The sequence below is a fragment of the Perissodus microlepis genome, chromosome 16 (genome assembly GCF_051167445.1).
Source record: "Perissodus microlepis isolate ML-2025 ecotype Zambia chromosome 16, ASM5116744v1, whole genome shotgun sequence".
NCBI lineage: Eukaryota > Metazoa > Chordata > Actinopteri > Cichliformes > Cichlidae > Perissodus > Perissodus microlepis.
The window spans coordinates 12,555,096-12,582,944 of record NC_140476.1 but is presented as its reverse complement, the minus strand read 5'-3'; the positions used below and the strand labels follow the sequence as shown (position 1 = coordinate 12,582,944).

The 27,849-nt window shown below is 37.9% G+C and overlaps 1 protein-coding gene across 4 annotated transcripts; it reads left to right on the top strand.

The window, feature by feature from the left end:
* The first annotated feature begins 391 nt into the window (after positions 1–391).
* Positions 392–22,337, top strand: ikzf2 (IKAROS family zinc finger 2). 4 transcript variants are annotated; one of them, XM_084908131.1, is made up of 9 exons: positions 392–701; positions 1,986–2,068; positions 3,344–3,390; positions 7,919–8,020; positions 10,785–10,973; positions 11,789–11,956; positions 14,793–14,930; positions 15,283–15,411; positions 16,289–22,337. In XM_084908131.1, exons 3-9 carry the CDS (start codon positions 3,363–3,365, stop codon positions 17,098–17,100), a joined length of 1,566 nt encoding a protein of 521 aa, XP_084764257.1. In that variant the 5' UTR covers positions 392–701; positions 1,986–2,068; positions 3,344–3,362; the 3' UTR covers positions 17,101–22,337. The 4 variants fall into 4 exon arrangements, with proteins under 4 accessions (XP_084764257.1, XP_084764255.1, XP_084764256.1 ...); XM_084908129.1 differs by lacking the exon at positions 392–701 and adding an exon at positions 720–1,095; XM_084908130.1 differs by lacking the exon at positions 392–701 and having other exon boundaries at positions 1,102–2,068.
* Positions 22,338–27,849: the final 5,512 nt, after the last annotated feature.

Genomic DNA, 27,849 nt, shown 5'->3' with positions numbered 1-27,849 from the left:
TATGATTACCACAAAAGAATGAATACTGGAAGATATATACCTGAATTTCTTAAAATCAGCTGTTACTGTAGCTTGTACAAGCAGTAGTTATAGACTAATGGTTTGCATTCTTGACAACACTAATCATGCTATAAAATAGCCAATGCTTTTGCCACAATTTTATTTCCAAAGAAATGTAATAACATTGTAGTAATTTAGTGATAAATATTATGTCAGTGTGCATATATATATATATATATATATATATATATATATATATATATATATATATGTATATATATAACACGTGTGGTCACTTTACATGTCCTTGAGTACACGGTAACCCCCAATAGACTATGCCACTTATGTTTTGTCGTCACAGGGATATAATCTGGCAACAGCCTTAGAAATAAGAGGCCCCCTGTAACCTAATCGATTGCCGAGCAGGGAGGCAGACTGGGTCCACACTCTGTGATCCGTTTCTCTGTGTCAGACCAAGTTCCCAGAATAGCAGCTCGTGCTGGTTGTCTGTGGAGGAGATGGAAGAGGAAGTCAGTGGTGGATGTAACAACTGTTGCTTTTGCTGCCGCTGCGGAACCATACCTGTCAGTCCGCGCTGCATGTTAGATGTCGGACAAGAATGAATTCCGTTTCAAGCCGAGACATTCAGTCTGGATCAGTGTGCAAGTTCATGGGATTATATAAACTCCTACGTGTTTAAGGTAAATTAAAAAAAGAGAGCGCGCGGGAGAAACCTTAGTGCGTGAATCGGTTTCCTGTTTGAACTAGGTAACTGCTTTGATATAGCCATTGAATTTCGTTCGGCTATCAATTGGCTACAGACGCTTCAGAGCTGCTAGGGGCGCATGTCTGCAGCAAAGGCAGACAAGGAGCGTCTGTCTGATGAATGGAAAGCCAGACGGGCTCTGCTGTAGACTGCGGTGATCGGATAACCTGTTGAATTGCAGCTGTCAGTCAGCTCCGAGCCTTCCAGGCAACACAGCCAGCAAAAATCACTTAACACGAGAAACAGCGCGTTGCCACTATAAGAACAAAAAGTCGCTTTACGGTTTTGCAGCTGATGGTTATTTCCAGAGATGCGCTGTTGCCAGCCAGGTATGCACTCTGTCCTTAGCTTATTACTTAACTTGCCTGATGATCTGCAAAATACACTTTTCTTGCCTTTTTGCTGTTTTTCTTAGTTTGAATATTTTTGGCTTCCTAAAGTAATCGTGCAGACAAAGTAGGAAGTAGTTTCAAAGTGGAAGGCCTTTATTTAAAAAGGAAACTGATAATTTAACTTATTATTATCGCTGATGGGACAGTGCCCCACGTTGGCTAGCGTTTGGACGCATTGGTATTGTCGACTTTATCCGCCGTTTAGTTTGCCACTACATCACATTATTCCTATTGTTGGCAGCAGCAGCAGTTAAAACAGATGAAGCTCTACCGGTTTGACCTTGAGTCACATCTCCACAGTAGCTTTTTATCATTGCCTACCCGCGAATTTCCAGTCCTTTGGTTGTTGAAAATAGCTTGGCTGCTCCCTGTCGCTATGGCTAATTCCTTAGGAACCGGTGGATCCAGTTTGATCCTTCTCTTTCTTTCCTTACCAACTTGTTGAGTTTTCCACTTCTTTGTTCCTACTGCAAAAGTCCACGGGGTAAGACAAGAGTCGTGCGACTTCTAATGGAATGCTTTACAGTTACATCCAGTGAGTGTATAACTTGGTGGGGCAGCGCGAGTGTCGTTTTTTTTTTTAATGTGGAAAACTGTGCGGGACGCACGCAGAAGAAGCTTTTGACATTCACCTGTAGGACACTATCGACGCGCACCTCCTCAACTTTCCAATGATTTTTTTCTGAGCTGACTCATGTGAATTAGAGGATGTTTTTCGCTTTTAGTGGACTGCTAATGAGACGTGTCGATCTATAAAGAAGTACTTTCTTTCGTATTGAGACATCCCTGGACTAAATAGGCATATTTTACTCTTTGTTTCATTAAAGGGAGGTGGAGACACCTTGCCACCCCCTCCTCCGTCCTTGACTGAAAGCACCAACTAATTTTTGCACAAGGGAGACTCTTGAAGGTAATTATGTGAATATATATATATATTTTATTCACTCCACATTACTTTCTTGTTTTACTTTCACGTTTCACTTTTAATGTAAGTGGCTTATCGTATATAAATAATCACTGTTTAAAAGAAATGGCTATGTCTAGTTGCTGTGACTATAAAATGGCCAAAGATTACCCCATGTAGCTGGGAGGAGGTCTCATATATGTACTGAGAAAATTGTGGCTGACTTCTTGTCACCAGTAAACTGTTATTAGAGTATCTAATATCTAATCATGGGAAATGAAAAAAGGGGATGTGCGTTTGTCTTGCACTCTTTTCTCATTATTTAAGAGCTTAGTTGTATGTTCTTCAAGGAAGCCAGCACCTGTGCAGTGATACAATGTAATGTTGTTGTGACACTCCACGCATTTAAATAATATCAGAATTTTTGTTGTTGTAATGTGCTTCCAAATTCTAATGATTATAAAGTCACTTTGTATTTCTTGATTATAACATTTTTAGAATGAAAGAAGGTTGAGCGATAACGATTGAACCAAACTTCAGTTTCTAACTTATAAAAATAAGAAATCCCATTACAACTTATTCAAATGTGCCCCATTACACCAACACTCAGTTAAAAACAGAGCGTGCGTTACACTGCCCTTCTAGAAAGTTGAATGCCTTGTGTTTCGTTTTGAGGTGATGCCACTTATTGTGTTGGTTGCTTTGTCACTTTGTTTGGCACCAAAGTTCAAATTGTAACGTAATAAATTTTAGTGATTAATCTGTCAGCATGGTGCACATTTTGGTTCATCTTCCCTTGCCTGTTTTGTTATTCACTCAAATAGTTGAGGGGTTCATTTAACCTGAAATAAAGATAGGTGAAATGTATAACGTTTGTACAATCATTATGTAATTTCGTGGAAAGAGGTGAATAAAGGAACCATGAAATCAACAATTCAACTTCTTTTTAGACAAGCACTCTTTTCATTGTAGAATGTGAAACTAAAACACGGCTGTTCACACATTTAAAATAGTTCACAGGGTAACTTGCTAAATATACACGACTACTTCTCTAAAAAGAAAACAGCACAGACCTATTGTTGCTGTAATAAACTTCTGTAGTTTTGTAGCTGCTGTGAATTGCAGTTAGTTTGCACATGCATTGCTTTGATCGTGCAGGTTTACGTGATCATTCATTGTGTCACTTAGTTTTATCTGTTCGTCTTCATCATTAAACAAATGAAGAATTAAGACAAATTAATAATGTAAACGTTGCAGTAATATCTCAATTTTCTATTGCAGCACTCCCAGAGCCCTTGAAATGGAGACTTCCGAAGACTATCGTACTAGTAAGTCTTTACATGTATTATTTATTACATTCAATTGACACTGTGACCCATACATTATAAACAAGGACACACTATAACGCATATATTCAAATGCATGTTTATATTCTACTGAATATGAGAATAATAATGATTGCATCGTTATGAGAACTTTGACCTTAAAAAGTGGTTTTTTGAATTTCACAGTGAATCCAACAATTTTTATTTGATTTTTATTTGATTTATTTTTAAACCATGAAAAAAAAAGACAAAGAAAACCCCAAAACATTTTTGCAATCACAACACAACATTTTAAGGGATTTTCCCCCAAGTGCAGCCTTTTTCCTGTTCACCCCTTAAAGTTAGAGAAAATGCATTAGCAACATCCTGTTGAACGCAGCAGATACTGGATATGCGCTTTGTGGTGCTCCATTGCCCTTTGCTGGTTTCCTTTGGGCAGGTCTCTTGAATATCTTCCCTGCCCCCCCCCCCCCCTCCACACCATGTATTTCGCTTTGGTGTGCATATTTCAAAACAGGTAGCATGTTGTTGATGATCTGTGGGGACTTTTAGGTCTTCATTTGGGGTTTGCACTTGCAGGAACACACAGGCGAATAGTCTTGGAGGTGGAAAAAAGAAATGGAGGCTCTTTTTCTCCCTGCCTGTCAGTGTGTCACTTCTGAAATAATATTTTTATAATTATATATCTTTCAAAAGGCATACATCTTTGGAGGATACTAGATGGAAATTGTCATTGCTCCCATATATTTTGACTTTCTCCTAGGTTTGGCGAGGCACTGTGTACTGTGGGTGAAAATTTAGGTCAAGTAGTCTACCTTTGTGTCACACATCATCACAGTCACTCAGTACTCTTCCACATGTACACAGCTACCCTACTACACTAATTCTTAGCATCCCCTGTTACATATAAATACTCTGTTTACACGTTTTCCAAAATCTCTGGGAAACTATATTACAAATATAACAAAAAAATTGAGTGTAGTGGTTTGTAATTCCTACGTTTAAAAAAAAAAATACAAAGACAACGTATCAAACGTTAAAACGTTAAAAGGGAGACATTATATTGTTCTCATGTATTTGTTTGTTTTAAGACACATAGATTAATTTCGAACTTTATGGCAGCAACATATTTCAAATAATTTAGGAAAGGGACATGTTTACCTCTGTGTTGCATCCCGACTTCTGCTAACACTACTCATAACCATTTAGTATACTTATGAAAAAAAAAAAAGCCTTTCTAGTCTTGCTAGATAAAAGACGCAACTTTCTCGATGCTTTGTTTGCGTTTTATTTTTTTTTTAACTGTTTATTTTTTATTTTATTTTTATCTGCAGCCTTCTCAACTTAGGATCAAGCCTCTTTTACTTCAAAGCCTCGCTGTTGTCATAAGTACAGAATGTCGTGTGGTATCGATTTGCTGATATAAGCAAGGTCTGTTCTGCAAAAGATGCTGGTTATGGTTATGCTGCAAAAGAAAACTAAAAGCAGAAAACTGTGTATAACACTCACTGTAAGAAATGCCGTGTGCACTTATGAATCCCCATATGGTTTTGCTTTGGAACGGCACACAAGACAGTTTTCCATCTCATTTCTGTCCATCTTATATGAACTCAGGTCCAAACAAAGTGCTAGTGTTTTTAAATCTTTTTTTTTTTTTTTTTTTTTTAACTTTTTTACTTTTTTTTTTGCATAGTAATGTTGCTGAACTGTGTTCCACAGTGATAGTGGTTTTCAGTAGTATCCTGAGATTATGTAATGATTTCCTCTGGGCACGTGAACAGATTTCTCCTGTAGGTCTTTCAACAACTATCGATGTAGGATTTTGTAAGTGAAAAACCTCCCCATCTTTACTTCTGTGGGAGTCCAACTAATCTGGGATGTTTGCAATTTGTTGTCCCCGATCTCCCTTTTTCCAAATGTGTGGCTGGTATAAAACTCAGAAATTGCCTATATTTGACAAATTGAATAAGTATGTATGATATTGACACTTAAAACAAGTTATAAGAGCAGAAATTCCATTTGCTATCCTGGGACAATGATTGGACTTTATAAGCTATGCTTATGACTTCACTGTGTGTTAGTGAAGTCAGCAATTATTACACCTACAAGTTTCATGTGTACACATTTGTTCCTTTCCATTTGCCAGCACATTAAATCATGTCAATTTTGTATATTACTCAAAGAACATTTTCTTCCGTAAGATTAAAGTGTTTGATATCCTAATCTGTTCATACAGATTTGACTCAGCAAACCAGGGGCACCAACGCAAACCTCAGTCCATGAAAGCATACGTGTGTGTCTGAGTCTATTATTTACCCATCCCAAATGTATTATCTATCAGCCAGTAAAACATTAAAAGTTTGTGTCTGCAAATTCACTGGTTGTGATATCTATGTATCTATGTATCTATGTATCGATTGATATAGATTTATATTTCAAGGGGATTCTATTGGATTCAGTTCAGTTAACCACTTTTCATTCTCAAGAAACCAGTTTGAGATGATTTCAGCTTTGTGATATGTACTGTGGTCATAAATGGATGGAAATGGTCAGTGACAATCCCAAGATAGACAGTGGCATTTAAACAATGCTCAATTGGTACTAAAGGGCCCAAAGTGTGCTAAGAAAATTATTCCCCACCATCACAGCACCACCACCACCAGCCTGAGTCACTGATATAAGGCAGAATGGAGCCACACTTTTATGTTGTTCAAATGAAATCGCAACCTATAAATCTGAGTACTGAGGCAGAAATTGAAACCTATAACTTTCCAATCATTTGTTGTCGAGTTGTGGTTAGCCTGTTTAAACTCTAGCCCTCTGTTTTCTGTTCTCAACTCACAGAATGGCAGCCAGTGTCATCTTCTACTCTACTGTAGCCCATCTGCTTCAACGTTTAACATGATGTGCACTCAGCGATGTTCTTTTGCATACCTTGTTGTAACAAGTAGTTATTTGAGTTACTGTTTCCTTCAGATTGAAGCAGTCTGGCCATTGTCCTCCGACCTCTGTCATAAAACAAAACATTTTTTACAGAGAACTGCCATTCGCTGGATTTATTTTTTGGACATACTGTGTTCAAAGTCACTTAAATCACTTTTTTTCTCCTATTCTGATGCTCAGTTTAAATTTTAGCAGGTTGTCATGCAACATATACATATACATTGAATTGCTGCATGCGACTGGATTGAATTAGATATGTCTGTTAAAGATAGATAGATAGATAGATAGATAGATAGATAGATAGATAGATAGATAGATAGATAGATAGATAGATAGATAGATAGATAGATAGATAGATAGATAGATAGATAGATAGATTTGGGATTACCTAGCCATGGTACTGTTAGGTGTCTGACAGCATCTGTTACAGTAATGGAAAATCCTCCATGACAAATCTGGGCCACTCCTGTCTCCAGGACAGTATTGCCAAGGGATAGCCAACGTTGGTCACCTGAGATTTCCTCCAACCCCAACCTGTGCAACCTGAGCCTAGGCCCAGGGATTGTGTCTTGGACAGCATCTCCCAGTAAGCCCCACTCAGTGAGGCTGTAACTACAATGGAACAATGCCACAGAAAAAGCTTGTCAAGTTAAGAGGAGCTGTCAAAGAGAGAAAAGATCTGACACAGATTTCTTTTTTCATGTATGCGGGGTCACTTTAGACATATTCAGGAAAAACAAATTGTAACAGTGCACCATTGTAGCAATTCACAGGAAGCATCTATCATATTCTTTTGATTTTTTACAGAGATTCCATAGCTGCATAGCTCCTTTTTAAATCGGACTGATAGTGTGGTGACACCACAATGGATACTTTACAGTATTTCTCACTGTGGCTCCTAAGGGGTCAGAAGGGGTGTTTGCCTGTTGCTACTGCATTGTTCTAGTGACCCTGATGGGGCCATGCTGTAAGGGGATAAGGGATTGGTTTGCTCTCCCTCTGAGTGGACACCGGGCTATCCATAGCCCGAGTTCTGTACAAACTGCTGAGAGAATGCAATTTGATCTACATTTGCTGAACATTATAATCACATAGGTGGGTAAAAACTTTTGGGTAGTTTGGTTTTGCATTCTGGATGTTGACTACCTTAATGACTATTCAAAATAGGTCTTGCAATAGATCTGAGTATGAAGAAATTAATCATTTTCAATCTGAGAAGGCAAGGATTAGCAGAAGGCTTCTTCATCTTATTCAGTATGTCAAATCGAGACATTATATTTATTTCTGTTCTATTGTCACTATATTTACCTGCATTAAGATCATAGACCAGAAATAAGCATGCGGTAAGGTGTGGTATTTTGCTGTCACAGTCTCTAATGTCATCCTCAATAACACCATTTTTTTTTCTCAACAGCAACTTTCTCAATCTTAACCTCAGTTTTTGAAACCTTTTAATGTAACATAACCAATTAGTTGCATATTTAACACAATCAAGAAAACTGGCATTTTTCACATAACAGTGGCATTTCTTGTTCAAGTACCATATTCTACAGCACAATGCAGATTGCAGTGTTTCTGTGTCTCCCAGGTAACGGCAAATGCTCTCCTGGTAAGGAGAACTCGAGAATGTTGGCGGATATATCAGCACCTAATGGAGAGACAGTTCCTCAGGGTCCTAATTCCCCTGGTGGTGAGTGCTCAGTTATTAGATACACATTTCTGCAGTCTTCCAAGAACAGCTGTAGAATGAGCAGAGGCAGTTTATCATTAAAAATCAGCATTAGATGATTCAGGTTGGCTATGCGTTAAGATATTTTTTTCACAAAAAAAGTTTTGCAAGGAAAGAAAGAATACTCTGTTTCCCATCAGTAACTATGGAATACATAGCTGATACATTTGTAATTGGTTGCACCAGGTAAATTACCATGGCAGATGTGAGCAGATCAGAAAACAGATGCCTGTGATAATATTTCTGGTATCTTGCATGGAACACATGTTCATTTGATTTGTGTGAAAACTTTAAACTGTAAAAAAGTGGAGTAAAAGCCATCAGAAGCATGAAGCTAGAATGACATTCTTGTCTTAAATTTGAGAAGCTTCGTGAGAAAATTATCGAATAAAATATACCTGAAGACGAAAGCAGCGTTACCAGAAGTGGCTGTAGATTACACAGTAAAAGCTTGCGTGCAAACAATGTGCCCTGTTGCATCTTATATCATGTTGCACTTGGTCTGAAGTGTTGCTTGGTTCCTTTCAGCCTACTGACTTATATCTTTAGATCATCTCTAGCAGTGTCACTGTGAAGCAGCAAAGTAAGAAAAGGGGAAACAAAGTAAGACAAGGGACCTCAGTGAAAAAAAGGGGAAGCTTATCTCCCACATGTTTAGAGATGCAGGGAGGTGGGCTGTGCGATGGTTTTCACAGGGAAATACTTTTCACCAATAAAAGCTGTTGTCATCGTCTCAGTTGCTTAACATGCTTGCCATTTGAGGTTTTGTTTCAAAAGAGTTGTGTTACTACTCATCATATACTGACAATAAGCACAAAGGGGTACAAATTTTGGCGCCAAATTTCTTAAACTTGCAAGCAAAAGCAGAAACCGTACAGGGGTTATATTTGTGTTATGCGCTGATTACACTCTAGCTGACTACATGACAGATTGAGGGACGCCTGAATTTCTTTTTTGGGGTTCGGTCACCTTCTCAATCAGTAGTGATCATGATTCTAGGTTTTCTGTTTACTATATGAATAGTAATTATGAAAACAGTATCTAGATGATTTTCCTAGCTGTTTTTGTCATGCGGATTGTTTCAAGCATATCCTCATCTGACCAATCTTTGCATTCCACTCTGCCACACTGGAGAGACAGATGTAAAGATGCAAGGAGCTGAATAGCAAGGACGTTCAGGTCTGCTCCGTGTTGCCAGGATACAGCTGTCGAAGACAGGCTCGATTGCAACTTGGGTATTGGGATAAGTGTTCTTCTGTACAAACTGTGGCATTGAAAAACATACAATATTAGATTGAACAATGCTGTTTTTGTATGCATATGCATGGATTCAATCACTTGCAATGACCACATTTATGCATATCTCATATTGGCCTGTGAGAATTAACTTCATGTCAAAGAGAACAATTACTAACTGCTGTCTAATGGGAGGCTTTAGTAATCCAACCACATATGCTTATATTATTGATTTTTATAAAATCCCATAATAAGATAGCCAGGATTGTTTAGTTGTAGTTGGATAATGTATACTCCTTGCCTGTGCAACATATAAAGCCCCAAAAGCTATTTACAAGATTTTATGTAGTGCCTGAATGTTTTTTAAAGCACTGCAGGCTCATGTGATTTTTTTTAAATTAAAAATATAATTTACACAACAAAAGCTAACTGGCCCTGTGCATATTACTTTGATATTGCTACATATGACAGATGTACAGAGATCAAAGATATCAAATGTAATAAACTATAAATGTAAACACTTCATTGTGCTTGTTCATGGCGTATTTAAGATAGCGTTTGTGTTTAAATGACTGAAGATAATGTTTTGTGATAATGTTTTGCTGTGTTGAGTTTGTTGATTTTATTCTATAAAGAGTAGAAGACCTTAGAAAAATATTACAATTAGTATTTTTATGTTAAATTATTGCTAAATGCTTGTAACCAATAACTAGAAACTAAGTGATAAGTTTCCCGCCAGCTCAGATTCAGACACACATACATGCAGAAGCATGCAGACCCGCACATGCGCACCGGTGCACGCACATGCACGCATGCCCACACAGACACACACACACACACACCCACACACACACACACACACACACACACACACACAGATGCACTCATAATATTACACAATATTTTGCTTTTGCCATCCAGCCGGTCTCCCACTGCTAGTGAGCAGCAGCCAGAGAAGGCCTCTGGCACTCCCTTTCTTCCCAGGGACAGCCAGAAACTAGACCAGCCTGTTTTATTCTTTTTTTCCCTTTCTGTCTCTTGTCACCATGTCAAGTCAATGCTATCTATGAGATCAGTTGGTATGTAAAAATGTTTTTAATTTTAATTTTAATTTTTTTTTAATTATTTTAATCTTTATTCTGTACCTCTAATCTTCTCTATCTCTAGCCTATATTCATTCTGTCTACAGTACATAGCAAGTCCAACACAGATTAAATCAGCCCGTTGCACTCCAATTCAGTTTACAGAAGTGACTCGGCCTTTACCTTCACCTAGTTCATCTCCATCCATTACAATTCAATCTGACCAAATTTATTGTAATGCATATTTACCTTTGACAGAGTTGTGTAGCCAGCCTGGGTTTGGGTATGGTTCATGATTGCTGTGGACAGCATTTGTGTAGTAAAAGTAGATTTTTAACTCTCCTATACACCTAATATTTGCCGTGCCATCAGGCTCATCAGGATTGTACTATGCTTTGTTTTTTCAGAACTGACAATTAAGCAAGAAGAAGAAATCATGGACGAGTCTGACAACACAAGTCCAGCAGTGGAAGAAATAGGCCAAACAGGGGAAGAAGGAGTAGCACTAGAGGAATCCATGAGTGGCAGCCCAAGCAACGTACAGGATGGGTTATCTGGGCCAAATGTGACAGCCGAATCAGGAAATCGACCAAACGGTACTCATTTTGTTTTTTCAAATGGCATTAAAGGTTTTTAAATAAACCTTTTAGCATAATTGACATATCTTTTATAAAACTCTTTGGAGATGAATGATCCACAAAGAATTTATCTTGTTCCGACCATTAAACCAGCAGGGGAACCAGCAGTTTCCACTCCTTTAGAGTGAGTCAGAAACCATTTGTTTTCCTCGACAGTGGGTGTGGACTGCCGTCTTTCTTTCTTTTTTCTTTGGTTGAAACAATAGCCGTGTCTTGGAATTATTATCAAGGGAAAAAAATATCCTTGGAATCCTCCGCAACAGGTTTCAGTTGACGCCATGAGTACTCTGGTTGTCACAGGTCATATTTCTCTTTTCCATCTCCAGATTAAAAGTAGTCTAAAGTAGTCCATACATATATGTGCTTGTGTATTAGACACTGTAACACTTGTATTTGTAACTTTACTTCAGCCAAAAGTATATTTAATGCTAATGTTAATGCTGATTACAATATATTTTTGATTCCTTAAGAGTTTCCAGAAGAGAGTCGCAAGTAAACTACGCTCATGTTATCAAGTTTTTGTGTTGTAACTATGTGATGTATTATCACAGTCAGAAGCTGTACTGAATAATTATTTTGTTTGTTGTTCATTGGCAACTACCAAGTTGTTCAAAGAGTCAAATACCATGTCATAATAATTCGAATGACATATTTTAAAATATTAAGGAAAAAAAAAATCCAGTTATAAACAGTGTCTTCTTAGGTTTGTTGATACTTTCAAAAAAATATCCACAGTGATTGTGGCATTGACTTCCTGTTCATGAAACTCTCAGGAGACAGGCCGTTCCAGTGCAACCAGTGTGGTGTGTCGTTCACCCAGAAGGGAAACCTGCTACGACACATCAAACTCCATACAGGTGAAAAACCCTTCAAATGCCCCTTCTGCAGCTACGCCTGCCGGAGGCGCGATGCCCTCACTGGTCATTTGCGCACTCATGCTGGTAAGTGTTCTCCTCCTCAGCCCCTTTTCTTCCCTTTTTACTTGCCCACTTGTGCTAACCAGAAGAGACTTTGTGTGTATATATATCTACATATATATCTATATATATATATATAGATATATATGCAGTCGACATAAGCATTCGATATTGTGGTACACTTTTTAAAAAAGCCCAAACCCTTTCAACATACTATTAACCTCTTAGGTAGTATTTATGCTGGCTGGTGAGGCCATACCTTGTCTTTTAGATAGAATATGTCTTCTTTTTATCTGCGTGTTATATACGGCACAGTGAGTGCTTTGTGGTTAGGCACCAAGAAACACGCTGTTCCTTAGTCGCTAAGGAGGAAACTATCTGTCTGTTGAGAAACACATGGGGAGTGCTGGCTGTATCAACTGTAACCCACTTTCCTATATGAGGATGTGCTCTCCCTTTTGTTGTGCCTTTGAAATCAAGGTCAGACAATACCGTCATTTCTGTCTGTGATGCCCCGCAGGGTTTACTCATATATAGTTCTCTTTGTTAAAGCTAACTTTTGTGCTTATGTGTATGCCCATGTGTTTATGTACAGTTTTGTGTGTGTGCAGGTGTAATTTTGCTTACTTACATGATTCCTTTACACACATCTTATTTATTTTTGTCACATTTGTCACCTACCTTCATTACCATTTTCTTGGTTACACTTCTGTTGATCTGAATTTGTTTGTCCTTTCGTAGATATTAAATTTGACTCTTCCGAACATCGATTTGGATATTTGACCGACGTGTGTAATCTTGACTCCCTCCCTCTCTGTGTTCGGGGACTATTCATTATACGACTATTGGAATCCTGGCATTTGTGGTTTGGTGCCCTGCCAGGAAGAACAGGTAGAAAGAAAAGAGAAATACAAAGCTTTGACAGAGAGGTCAGATGATGAAAACGGAAGACTACGGTGAGAGACAGTGAAGACAAAGGCTAGATTAAACCTTATACTGGAAGATGACATTTTTCATTCAGGCACAGTTGATTGGTAAAATAGTAATGCAGGAAAATCAGGTGACAGGGTTTTATATTATTTAAGGTCTAAATTCAAACAGGTTTTTATTTATTGTCCAGATGGCGTCAATAAAGTGGGTCTGAGTTCACAGTGGACCGTTTGCATGAATAAGAATAGCACCTGTAATGTGTCCACTCAACATCTGTGTAAGGTTGTGTGTGGGTGGTTATATAAATATGAAAAAGTAATGAAGCCTATGTAGTGTGAGTGAGAATCTGTATAGCCACTGAGAACAAGGGAGTGAGTCTTGTTGACTGAATACTGCCTACTCCACTGTTAGAGTACCGCACGGCTGGAAAGCAAAGGCAATTATTTCCATGATGACGTTTCATTTTGAAGTAACTCTTTCATTACCAAAATGAATATTGCTGAGATGACCCTGCATATACACCACACTTCCACACTACCCACACTTTGATAATATTGAAACCTTTTGTCATTATGCAGTACTCTTGTAACTGTTCATACTCAGAAAAAAAAGATAATAAACCCCAGTTTCAAGTTCAGCCCATACAGTGTCATTCACAGACCACAGAAGTACTGAATAACATATACGGCAGAAAAAAACTATTATTCTTTTAAATGATTCACACAAGAAATGTAAGATTGGCCATGACTGGTCATGTCATTGTGTAACAAGTGGGTTTTATTTCATTCACATCATCAAAAGGAAAAGTCCAGCACAGACAGCGTAACATTTGGAAACTTTTCTTTTTTTTTAATAACTCCACTCGCCTTTTCTATGTGAGAAAGAGTACTCCTGTTAACATGTGAACATGTGAAAAAAAAACAAAAAAAAAAAAACATGTGAACTGTCACCTAGCTGTAAATGTGTGTGTAGTTTGTGTGACTGCTCGTATGTGTGTTACAACCTCCGTGCTCAAAGTGAAAGGTTTTGGGTTTCTCTGTTCTCACAGTGAAAAGAGCACTGGATCGCATCTTCTTCTAGTAATACTGTCACCATGAGTCTACATCACTTGGCCAAAGGTGCCATGTTTGTCATATTGGTTAGCTGTTGTGGTCTTCAGTTCACTTCATGAGTCATTCTAATTTTGAGAATACTCTGACGCAGGACTCAGATCTTTCCCTCTGCAGTGTCTGGGATTTCGCTTATTGAAGCATGTTTCAATTATTATTTTTTTAAACCATTTTTGACTCAACTTAAATGTCAGTATGGAAACAGCTCATGTTGATCACAAGTAAGCTGATAACTAACTGCCCGGATGGCGTACAATAACTTCTTTAAACAACAGAAATCACCTCCAATAATTCATTGGTGTGTTGAATGCTTGTTGAAGCAAACGTGACGTATGAAAGGAAATGAGTGGACTAAGACAGATGTAAAGAATGAGTCTTTATATTTTCACTTTTCTTCGTAGGAAGGAATCTAATTAAATAGAACAATGAATCACACTCCACCTCCATAGCAGTTTAACCTGGAGTTAGTTTCCTACCGCCACAATGGGATGCATGATCAATTCCATTATTTACTCATGCTATGCCTCTGCAGTGGGAGTTTGCTGCACAGACCAAAGCCTTTTGAAATGCAGACTTAATGGCGCAACAGTCTTGGTCGCCCACAACTTGTGTTTCTGTCTGGCAATAGTTGTGTGGAATCACACTAGTAGTGGAACCTCCATGATCTCAGAAGCTTGGTTTTGGTTTGTTTGTACTACTTACTGTTCACAGTGTGTACTACTACGCACCACCTAAATACTGCGGCACTGGATACTGCCCACTCTCTGTCTACAGCGATGAATGAAATTAATAGACTCACGATTGAATGTTTTTGCTTTTAGTCGGCAAACCGCACAAGTGTAACTACTGTGGGCGGAGTTACAAACAGCGGACATCTTTAGAGGAACATAAAGAGCGTTGCCATGGTTACCTGCAGGGTATCGGCTTGGATCCTGATGTCAACAGTGGGCCTTACACAGGTAAAAATAAATTCACTAGAATTGAAACCAGTAAACGTACATATAATACAGTAAAGTTAATTCCTGAATGAACTGGAAATAATCCTTACCATTAAGCACTAATGGCTGATATATTAATTTGTGCAACTTTTGCTATCTGAGTATACTTACAAAATACTCAGTTAAGTTATTTATTTTGCAAACAGCACAATCTAATTTAGATTTTGAAATAAAGATAATATAAAGCTGCTCTTGCCCTAAGCAAAATTCATCTTACTTTTATTCTAAACACGATCATTTCTTCATTTATTTTTCCTTTTAAATACCCAGCTGTATTCGTGCTCCTTCTTATCACCTGTTCACTCCTTTTAAGGTGACGTTCCAAAAGAGCCAAGGCCCATGCCAGAGCCCACCATGGCTACCTTTGATCGGCCACCTGTTATTGAAAGACTGCATAGCAATGTAGGCAAGAGGAAGAGCACCACACCTCAGAAATTTGTGGGTGAGTCATACATGCATTTCAGACATAGTCAGCAAATCGACTACTCTAATTACCACGAAGATAAAAAACAAATGTTTCATATGATGTTTTATTCAGACGAGTGGGGTGGGAGGGGGAGGAGGTTGGGGTTTAGCAGTTGAAGTACCAACTGAAATAATTTGTTGTATTATGTTCTGCATGCAGTGATGTTTTTTATGACTCTGACCTACAAAGCATGCCTATATGCTGTTGTTATCATATAAATATATTATTGTTCAACAATGAATTGATTAATTTAATTGGTTTATAGGCATCTTGCAAATGATTTTACTTGAGCATTACTTACTTAGTTTGATTTGTCTTCCCCTTGTTCCATAGTTTTGCATTATATAGTATTATATAATATCACACAATAGCTTTGGCCTACTGTTTTTTTTTTTTTTTAAATTTGCCACACTATTAGAAGATGAGATTGAGCAACTAGAGCAAGCAGATGACTGAGAGGCAAGGAAGTGTTTTTTTCACTCTGTGGTTACGTACACCTGTAACTTTGCCATTGCTCTTATCGAGAGAAAACAGCTTACCGCATCCCTGTTCTCGAGGGGTTAAACACTGCAGTCGTAGATGGATGGGGCTTTCCACTCATTAGACTCAAACATCATGCACAAAATGTGAAAAACAAGATCAAAATATCACCAAGCTATAACATTCACTGTCTAGAATGGAAATTACAATCAGTATTTGCATTTGTACATATTAATTTTCCTTCTTGACTGAAGATAAAAATAAGAGTATTTTTGCCACTTATGCTGCTGCATCTATATATATATCTTATTTTAACAAGAAATTGCCATCATCATTATTTACATGCAGTCATGAACTACTCTGCTGTTTACAGGTGAAAAGATGCCTCGCTATAGCTATCCTGATATGAGCTATGACATGGCTGTTAAGTATGAGAAGCAGTCTGAAATGATGCCACCCCACATGATGGACCAGGCTATCAACAATGCCATCACATACCTGGGATCAGACACCCTACGCCCCATGCTCCACCATCCAGGTCCTCCACTTTCTATGGCTGAGGTGGTGCCTATTGTGAACCCACTCTTCCCCCATGTCCTGCCACTGAGCCAACGAACAGAACGTTCAGGAAACTGTGACACACTACCAACACAGCCGCCTCAGCCCCATGAGTTCTCCGGTCATCCCACCTCAAATGGCCCCACTGGTTTAACAAGGCCAGGTAAGCATCCCCAACAAGGGCAAGAGGAGTCACCCAGCAACAGTGGTGTTGAATCTGCTGACTCAGCTCGCAGCAGCCCTCAGGAAAGGCAGGGATACCATGGCAGCAATGCCCCCGTGGGCCTCAGGTCTCGTGGCAGTCCAGCAGTGGTCTTTTCAGGTGAGCGGATGAGAGATGCATCACCTAGAAGTGGGGCAGGATTCGGGGTTGGGATAATGCGACTGGCTACAGAGAGGCCTGTGAGCCAGGAAGGGATACGGGTGTTTGGACGGGAGGGCCAGGAATTAAGGGCCTTCCAGTGTGAGCACTGTCGAGTGCTCTTCCTGGACCATGTCATGTACACCATCCACATGGGTTGCCACGGATACAGAGATCCACTGGAGTGCAACATCTGTGGTCACCGGAGCAAGGACCGCTATGAGTTCTCCTCTCACATAGTACGTGGTGAACACACCTTCCAGTAAGAGGATGGGTAGAAAGTTGAGGGATAGACAAAGAAGTGAAAGGAGCAATACCCTGATATCCGTCCTTATCTCCTCTGAGACTGCATTGTTGAATGGCATTGTAGACAAGTGTAGCACAATCACAGACTTTCTTTTTAAGCTACTTATTGTGAATCTGAACAGTTTAACAATCACATGAAGGTATGGGCCAAAGACACATTTTGTACTATTTAATTGCGATTAATGTAAAGGAAGGACTTTTTTTTTTTTTCTCAAAATCTTACTAGATTCTATATTAGAGCAGCTGTCAAAGGGCATTGACAAGTGTTTTTCTTTTTTTCATTTTAGTCTATTCTGAAGTATATTCTTTTGTGTTTTCCCTCTCATCATGCTTTTAACCGTTTTCATTCTGAAGACATAATGCATGCATATAGATGGTATATTAGAACTTGTTTCTGCCCTGTGGGCTCAGTGTGGTTGATAAAAATCAGTTTCAGATTACTAGACAAACGTCAAGGCTGCAGGTGGTGTATAATGTCACTAAAAAACATCACTATGTTTGACAAAATAGTAGCACTTATTCATTATTGTACTTATAAAAATTTGATCATTGATGCTATCAGATGTTAGTAAATATACTGAATGCATTCTGGTTCTATTCTCAGTGGGTATGCAAGTGCATTGCTGCCTAGATTTAGAAAATGCTATTAGTCCCCATAAATATATACACCACCTTATCACATTTTGTAATTCAGAGTAAATTGTCTTGCAGATAATTATAAACAATGATAAACAATGTGATTTCCTGTGCAAAAGCTCAGGAGAGTCTTTTAGCTATTGCTATCTGCCTATCTGATAATGAGCAGTTGAAAATATCGAAGGCATTATTATTGTATTATGTTACTTTAACTCTCTGCAAATGGTGCATGTTTTAGCTTACCATATCATACCACCCATGTTTTTCCATCTCTCAGGGGCTTGTAAAGCATTTGTGAACCATTAGCGCAGATAAAGAAAACCACCAACTTCCTGTTGGTGGCTTGTCTATTTTGTAATTTTAAAATCCTGCCAAATAAAAAAGAGACTATCTAAAGCAACATATGAAAATGACTTTAGGGTAATGTTTAAGCTGGTAAACATATTTGAAATATCTTGATTGGGGAAAAAAAGTGTTCTCCTCTGTTGAAGAGAAAAACATGTTGAAAAGCACAATGTCTAATGTGTTCTTGAGGTTGCTTAACAGAGCACTGGAAACACAATGAATTTGGACGTAGGTTATCTCAAATATTTATCTAAGACAAATTTCAGTTGTCTTACATTTTGAAATGATCCTATTTATAGCTCATGAAACTGAAATTGTTGCTTGTATTGAGACGTATTTTTCTCTGTTATAATCAGTCACCATTTAAATGCAAGAGGACGTAAGAAAAATCACTCTGAACGTTAAACATAAAAACTGTTGCCTAGTCATTCTATGACTTTTAAAAGTTCAGTCGAGGACGTCTTTTTCTCAATTGTTTTCTTTCTCTACACTTTCAGGGTAAGATGTCCAAATACCTTTTTTATTTCCTTTGTACTTCTGCGGAATACTACTGTGTCCTGTTGACTCAGACATTGTGTTGCTTACAGTTTGAGTACACTGCTATATTCTTAAACTTTGAGTATAAACAACTGTCAGAAATGTTGTCCACATGGACAACATTAAAAAGCAGATGGTGGTATAGAAGCCCTTAACAATCTTGAAGTCATTTAACTACCTGGCTGCAGTATGATTCTTTATGGCAGTGGATACCAAAGTGACAGCACTGGATGTTCTCTATTGTACCTCACTTTGTGCTTTACTGTATGCCTTTCCTTTTGATCTAATCCACTTTTTGAATTAATTGGGATGGTCTGTCTGTCTGTGTGTGTGTAATATATTCTTCCATCCTGTTTGTAGACATGACTAATATGGGGAAGTGTATTTTTTTCTAAGGCTAAATTCCTAAAATTGTCATGTGATAATATGACCTGATCGTGTTTGTTTAAGGCTGCCTCTTCTCCGCTCCTCTTAAGCCCCATCTCCCACACAGATACACACTAATGTCTGTTCCTCTTCCTCATTCTCTGAATGTTACTCTTTGCATCGCCATAATGTCACCAAATTCATGTATGACCTTTTACAAAGGGGACCAAGAAAGAGACAGCATGAGCAGGAGGCGGAGTTAAAGAAGCGTACCACATACTACTACTCTGAAGGCTCTTCTGATAGTTGTAGCATCCCAAATCTATAGAGTAGGAGTATTACAACCTCCGAACTCGCTTGTCCATCATTTAGCAGTACATTGTCAAAGCCAGTTCTTTCAAAGTTACTGTTTCTGCTGTGAAAGGACTCCGATAAGACTGTGCTTGGTACAGTTGGTCATGCACTTTATGTCTCTTTAAAGCAGAAATGTCAAATGTTTTCTAGTTTTAATTTTTAAGTGTTGTGACTGTTTCAAACGATCATTGTCAGAACAAAGGTTAGACTTTTGTTTGAGGGAAGAATCTTGAAGCAGGACACTGGAAATTAGGACTGTGTCGGTTTTTGCTCTGCTGCCTGATGAACATGTACTTTTTTTTAATGGACTCACAAAACCGTTGGCATTATTAGTTTTAAACATGTATTGTCTAACATTATGAGCAGGCTATTATGCTCTAAGGCTAAACTCAGTGAACTTTTCTTTTTGTTCAGTATCTACTCATAATCAAAAGGCAGCTTTTTCTCTGTTTACATGTTGCTTCTTTTCATGCGCAAATGGTGCCCAGCTTGCATAAAACCTTACTATTTGTAAAGTTTTGGCACTAGAAATTGTTTACATCTTGCAGCTGTGATATTGACTCTGTACATTCCTCTGTCATATTATTCCTATTTTTTTTTTCTAAAAAAAAAGAAAAAAAAGAGTCAGTTTATTTATCCTGTGATAAAATCTGTGTTAAGGATACCTTGGTTTTCTCTCCTTATCCCAGAACAGAACAGAACAGAGCTTAAACTAAATGTAGGATAATATATTACAGGGTTTTATGTTGTTGTTGTTGTTTTATTTTTGTTTTTTTAGTTACTCTTTAGTTACTTACTCTCCAGGTTATATTTAGTAACATCCTTTGGGGTACAGGTAAATCACAGTTCCAATTATTTACTTATCTGTTGACAGATTCTTGACTTACTCTTTTTCCTTTACTGAAGCAGCCATATAAACAAACAAACAAAAAAAACATGACAAAAAAAAGGGTCTTCTGTCAGCTTTCCTAGTGAGTGAGGACTTTACTTGAACGATTATTGCTATTGTTACAGATCGGGGGGAATGTTTTTGTACAGTGTGGTAAATGTCTATTTTTCTGCTGAAATGTTGCAAATAGTTTTGTGAATTTTGTGTGTTTTTTTTATTTAAAAATGTTTACAAAAAATGTAAAAGGCAGGGTTCCGGGTGCATTGTATTTTTTAAGAAACAGTATACAAACAGTGTATATTTTGGCACTGAAAATGAACATTTATCCATATATGTGTGCTGATTGAACAACTTTGATATCGATACCAACTTTCTGATATGAGGGCTCTCAGGTATTTACATAGGTTGTGTATTTTTAAGTCTTAAAATATGTGATTTATTTATGAAAAAAAGATGCATATTGAATTTAATTTCTATGATCATTTCTCTTGACTTAAAACAGTTTAACACTGAATATGGTGAAGGAAGTTGGAGTATTCTTAAGCCCCTTTTTTCAACAGTGACCATACATGAAGGCACACTGCTGTGAAGAATTCAATGTATATTTTAAGGCATGACTTTCTCTCTTCTCTATACATGGTTTTACTGCTTTGCCTATTTCATTCATTTTTAAACAGGAAGACAAACATAATAATACTGTGTTGTTTTCTGCAAAACATGCAAACTGTACCTTACTTGCAAATAAAATTCTTTATTGCAAGATAAAAATTGAATGTTGAAATCTGTTGATGCAACATTAAAGAGCCTAAAGGTCAGAAAACATCCCTAGAAAACTATTCAACTTCCACACTTTTCTTATTGTTTGAATTTGAATTGTTTATCTTACACCTGCAATGTTGGTTATATGTAAAGGTATTCTAATGTTTTTCACAGTTGAAATCGAAACGCACAAAAGACCAAATGATCATCAGGTGACAGTTGAATTGGTGACACTGAGACTATGTTGAGACTATGTTGTGTTTGAATGATCTTATCAGCCAAAGTCATGTTCTTTGGCGATAGCTTTAATTCTATAGAACAGTGTACCGAATATGAAGAAAGATTTTTCTTAGCGATGTCTGTATCTCTACTTCAAAATCTGCTTTCTAGTATAAAAAAATAAAGTATATGTGAAATATATTGATTTTATGTGTACTGAATGTGCAGTTTAATTCTTATAAAAGGCCAATTTCATAACCATGAATAATAAAAACAAAGAGATAAATAAGCCCCAGACTATAAAATGCTGACATTCATCACTGGTTTTAATTCTATATAAACTCAAAAACATCTTAAACACCAAGTAGTAATATATCTTTTAAAATAATTGAATAAATAAATGTAACGTGATTTTTTTTTTTTGTACTTGGGGGAAACTTTGGAACTTTAACCAAGCGCCAAATTCATATTATTGCTAAAAATATATATTTTTGCAATACAAAAAATAGCAATACAAAAATCAGCATTTAACAGCTTCAATAACACAACACTGATGAGCCTATTTGAGGAAATGGAAAACCACAATGTAAACTGTCTGCTGTATCTTTTATCATGGTAAGGAATAATTTCTAAAAATGAAGTGCGCAGCCAAGCCTCCTAAATCCTTACTGTACAGCCACAGAGGCTTGCCTTCATTTGCAATGTAATGACTGTTTGTTCCACTCCACTCTTTGTCTGTGAACAGGTGGTTACTAGAGCCTGTTGAAGCCTCAAATGTCAGAGCAGTCTTCCTCACCCCCTTACTTCTTTAATCGGTATATTGCACACAGACACCCTCACACATATTCACACAGCAAACACATACTAAATCAAAGCTGCGTGAAGGCGGTCGCAAAACTGAGAAGTGCAAAGCCTGAACAGACCCCAAACTGTATCTTTTCATGTTCAGATTCCTCCAGTTTTCTGCCTGTCAGTTGATTGTTTGTTCCCATCTAGATGATATCTCTGTTTGAGTCATACTTTCAGCATAGGAGTGATACACCTGCCCTCTTTGTGGTACTGTTGCAAAAAAAGAAAAACAAAAAAAGGAAAAACGTATTCACCCATTCCATGCCGAAAGCAAAGGAAAAAAAGGTTTATTTGAAAAATAGATTATTGCCATCATTTTGAGTCAGTAATTATTACAATATTACAATATTACAAAAAACATAATATTTCTAAACGTCGTATATCAAAATATACTACATTTCCATGGTGCTTGGTAGTCATCACAGTTATTCATCACTATTACTTACTATTTTCTTTTTATTACTAAGTATAACTAATCTGTCATTGACTATGATGGTGCTTACCGTACTATGACATTTCTTAGAGTCTGACATGTTGAAAATTAACCTTTTAGTCACTTTCAAGGTTTGAGTCAGTGTCGTGGTTTTCAGTGGTCAAGGAAAATGATGACACATGAACCTGAAATCGTGCCAATCTGCAGATGAAGTACGCACTCGTCACTCTATGATGAGCTGTCGAATCAACAAGCCATTTTAGCTGTTAGATTTCAAAGGGCTAAATTTGTTTTCTCCCAAAAAATACAACAGAGTAGTATTTTGTAGCTGCCGCATAAATAAAGTATAGAACACTGTATGATTTGTAAGTCATGACAGTCATTGTTGGTTTGTGGAACCTGCTGTTGATACTGGCTTGATATGTGAGTGTTAGGTATTGTGCAGCTATAGCCCCTTTTTTTGTCTTCTTCTCAGGACAGATAGCTGAATAAAGCTTTGTGACTGCAAGACTTCCTCTGCCAGGTTCCACTCCCCGTGAAACTTCTTCTGCAAATCCTGTTAGACAATAAAAGCTGCACAGAGTTGCAAAAGCACTGGAAACTACTGGTATCCACCCTACATACAGACAACTTCAGATTAAAACAAAGCACACCTTATACTAGTACTGTAGAAAGCCAGCATACAGTATATCAAGAGCAACCTTAGTATGTTGTGAATAAATAAGAGTATATTAATCGTCTGTGGCTGGGCTAAATCAGTTTAATTTCTTTATTAGCAAACAGGAAAAAATGTATTTAGTTACACTTGCATGTCAACATTGACTGGACAGTATTTGCGTAAAGCAAAGTTGCATTCATAAAGATGGATAGTGTTTAACTTGGAAATCACACAGTCTGAGATACCAAGAGTGCTGCCTGCCCTTTAGGTTTCAGCTTACAAGCTTACAGAACAGGGAGTAGTTCCAGATCTTTTTTGTGTGAATCCCCATCAACGTTGTGCAATTGGCTGGTGACAAGTCCTGTTCCTGTTTTTCCTGCCAGGTAGTGGTGGATGTTTGGACAGGCCCTAAAACTTTCACACACACCAACACAAGATAGGCATGCACGCACATACACACGGGATAACAACCTGCACGCCTAGCTAGTTTCTGTTACACGCCCATATTTTAGGAGTAATAAAGTTGAAGCGCTAGAAATCTGATATCACATATAGTAATGTTGTTTTAAACTGTTCGCTGGTGTTGCAATGTCAGAGAAATGCTGTGAGAAAATAAATACAATTCAATGACTGATTGGTGTAATGTCACAGTTGAAACACTGCAAAAGATGTGGTATACTACAATTTTTCTGCTTGGGATTTGCGCTGGTAATGGTGGTCTGCGCCTCTGCGGCTCTTGCACTCTTAACCCACTTGGCTGAAGGAACAGGTTCAGTTATAGGGCTGCTATACATGTTAGCAACTTTGAAATTGTTTAGATCCATTTAAAGTCGGGGTTCAAGAAAATTATATTTTCAGTTCACTGGAAATGAAGCTTTGATAGTTCAGTTCAGATTTTGAGGCCAACTACACCCTGTGCAGACATAGCTGCAAAAGGCCTTCTCTGGTTTGTGGTCAGAGAGAAAAAAGAGAGAGGTCTCAGTATTCATGTGGGGAGGAAGTAGAGGGGGAACTTCCACTTTCCTGCAGCCATGTTGAATGGGGAGGTATTGTGGGGTGAACAGCATGCACAAAAAAGACAAGTTGATAGGTGCATTTCAGACAAAAACAATAATGTGCTACTACAAGAGGCAATGAAAAAGTGTGAAGACGGGCAGCACTGTTAAAGAGAGAGAGAAAAGTCAGCAATGGTAAGTTTGTAACGTAAACATATAAGCGGCACATGCGTTAGACACTTCTTGGGAAGTGAGACTGCAGGAAAGAAACAGAGTTAATAGAGAAACTGAGAGAGACAAATTGAGAGGGATGAATGCATCTGACACAGGAAGATCGAGAACATGACAGAAAGAAAGAAAATAAGGTTGTGTAGTGTCCACACCTGCTGATCGTCTTGAACTGTGAAAACATACCAGGAGGCAAGATATAGTTTTGAAGACTGGCATGAAGCAGACAACCACAGGTTTACTGTAGGAAATTGGGATGTGGGGATACAGACACCGGTGGTTTGACATAAATGGATACACAGCTGCAATGAGCTGAACTGAAAACAGGAAATAAATGTGAACACTAACCCTTTTTTCACACTAACAAATAAAGAGGGAAGTTTCACCAGTTCAAAACTATATTCGGTGTGATGTGAATGTCAGACATGGGCTGGGAAGCACATGTTATCACTGTCATTTCCAAAAATATTTGCTTGGACTGTAAATATTTTTTTCAACATTTTCAGTTTGACTGTGAAAAGCTGCTCTCCCACCACAGAGTATCAGAGTATTTGCATTTTTCTTGCTTTTTCTTGCTTTTTTTTTTTTTGAGGTGGGACCTAAAAGGGGTCGACAGAAGGAGTCATGTTCAAAATTATCAGAAGTGATTTAAAGGGCAACCACACATACTGTAAACCAAAGTGCAAAAATAAAATGTCAGCCCTTGATGTTATTCCATTTGCATCGCATTGACTGCAGCTCAATGTGGGTTGGGGAGGCACAGTATATCAGCTCCTCCTTGTGTTTTTTTCAGCATTTTATCATCAATCAACATCAGCCTAGACTACATTGCTGGGCCACCATAACACTTCAGTAGTCTTTATAGTACTCTATGTTAGTAATGATAGCATTTCAACAGAGCAGTAATACTCAAAGTGAAATCAGGTTTTGAATTATAGCACATTTGTGCTCTACTTTGTAGTCAACACATGTTTTGCTGCCTGTAAGCTATCAACACAGTGGGTCTCACACACAGTTGTTTCTGTACAATGATGCTGATGAGTTGTCAGAAAATCCAAGAGCTTTGGCTTTAGTCTACTTCTCAGAAAAGGCCGGGACAACACTGTTACTCAAACTGAAATGCTGTCATTTTAATACTGTTAATCTTGCAACTGTGATGTGTATGATTTCTCAAACAAAAACAAAAGAACAGAGCAAAATATAGAACACAAAATTAGTATTCTGTGCTAAAAATGAAAAACATATGGGGTATTCTTTATCGGTCGCTGAAGTTGCTCATTTCTCAAAAGTAGCACAAGGTAAAATGGGTACAGAAGAGGTAGAAGTTAATAGCTATTCGGGAGCAGTAACAGCGACTGCTTGCTTGTCTCTTTCAAAGAGAATTTCGTGCATTCAACTTGTCTTGCAACCGAGCGAAATGGAAGAAAGAGAATACAACAGTTGGTACAAGCACTTTGGGTTGGCTTCTTACCTTTTGTGTTTCAAATGTCAGCGCTTTTCTTGTGGTTGCAGACTCCTGGGTCAAGAGAAGAAGGAGGAGGCTCAGATGGAAAGCCTGACACATATCTACACAGTGCTGAGGCCAACCTAACTGGGCCCCTTCCATCTGAAATCACACGCGCACGCACACAGACACAAACACTCACTTTATAAAGTTTAAAAGGTGACTGTGTTTGTGTATCTGATTGCTCCAAAGCGAACCAGTGTCACTAAACCTAAACAAGCATGGTTGTCCTTATCACTTTATCAAAAACGGGTCTAGTTCAAGAGAAATGACACAGACTGGTCAATGATGTTACATTTATGTCTCCTGTTCCTCAAAATATTCAAGTTCATGTCAGGTCACCAACATAAATTTGTGTTAAAGCAACACTGGAGTCAGAGTTGCTTTATTGATACAATATGTGCATTAGGATAGTGAATTCCTGGTCGGGCTGCCTAATGTTTAGCAAGTCACTTTAGCAACCAAATGTGAAACAGAATCAGAATCTGAAAAGAAAGTTAAAAAAAAACACACAACTAAAAAAAGTTCACATCCAGCTGCTCTGATGAATCTTTTGCACAGCATTCAATGCTAAATGTTTCACAAGAACTAATATACGGCTGATCATGGAGCTACCGGACACTCAACTACCATCTAAGACGCTGCGTTTTCTGGAAAGCCCTAGTTTCAACCGTCACTCTTTATTGATTTTGATGATCGCTGTATTTTTCCACTGACAAAAAAAAATTATTTCATGTAAAAAGGGTCTTTAGTTTGTGCCCTTCAGAAGAGAACTCTTACTTTTCAATGACTGTCTGTGAATAATATTACTTTTGTTACGGTATTTTTACTTGGCCACGTTTCCTTGTAGAGAAGAGGGTTTTTTCTGCTCTACACAGAACTATTTCCTCCTATGTGGACCATGTTGTCTCTTTTCTCTGTCTGGCCACCCACCTAAAAGAGCACGCACACACACACACACACACACACACACACACACACACACCCTCTCTTTATCTCTTTATGCTGCAGCTGTGCCCTTGGATAGTAACTACCATTCAGATGCTTTCTCTTACTGCCATCAAGTGGTCAAACCGTGTAAAGCTTTCACTGTAGTCGGCACCCTTAGGAGTTGACAATATTGCAGTATTTTAATAATGTTTTATTTGCATAACTAAAAAAGAAGTAGTTCACTAGAAATAATACAACTAGAACGCTCATAATAATTAAGAATAACAATTATACCAATTTGATTACATTAGATTTAAATTCGATTTTCTAACACGTTATCCAGGTAATGTCTGTTCTTGTTGGCTATTTGTCTTGAGACATCCTTCATTTCTTCATGTTTTTAGAAAAATATGAAATTATAGATGTGACACTGAAACATGCTCAAAACTAAATGGAAATACTATATTAAGACAGAAACAGTTTGCCTTTATGCAGTACAGTTCTCACAAATTTGAAACCCAATATTTGTTATGAACACATTAATTCTTCAACACAGCCTGAACACTCTTAGGCAAGTTTCTTGTAATTTCTTTAAGTAGTTTTTAGGAATAGTTCTCCAGGATTCTTGAAGGAGATTCACAGCTCATCTTTGGATGTTGGCTGCCTTTTTTTCAGTTGTCTAACAGGATGATCCCACACTGCTTCGATTATGCTGAGGTCCAATCCATGACTGACTGTGTTCCTTTGAGTGTTTTTCTATACAGACATGTTTTTACTGTGTGTCTGGGATCATTGTCATGCTTAAAAATTAAGCTGTTTCCAATCAGATGACTTTCCATATGGTATTGCACGATGGATCAAATCTGATGGTATTCTGGTTTCTGTGTTCATTATCCCATGAATTCTGACAACATCTCTGACACCACTGGGTGAAATGCAGCCACAAATCATGACAGAGCCCCTACTGTGTTGTACAGATGGCTGTTGACACTCACTGTTGTGCATCT

Coding starts and splice junctions, on each gene's coding strand:
- ikzf2 (XM_084908128.1), top strand. CDS start 7,888: ATGCAGATTGCAGTGTTTCTGTGTCTCCCAGGTAACGGCAAATGCTCT. Junction 11,957..14,792: donor TCATTTGCGCACTCATGCTG/GTAAGTGTTCTC, acceptor TTTTGCTTTTAG/TCGGCAAACCGCACAAGTGT. Junction 15,412..16,288: donor CACACCTCAGAAATTTGTGG/GTGAGTCATACA, acceptor TGCTGTTTACAG/GTGAAAAGATGCCTCGCTAT.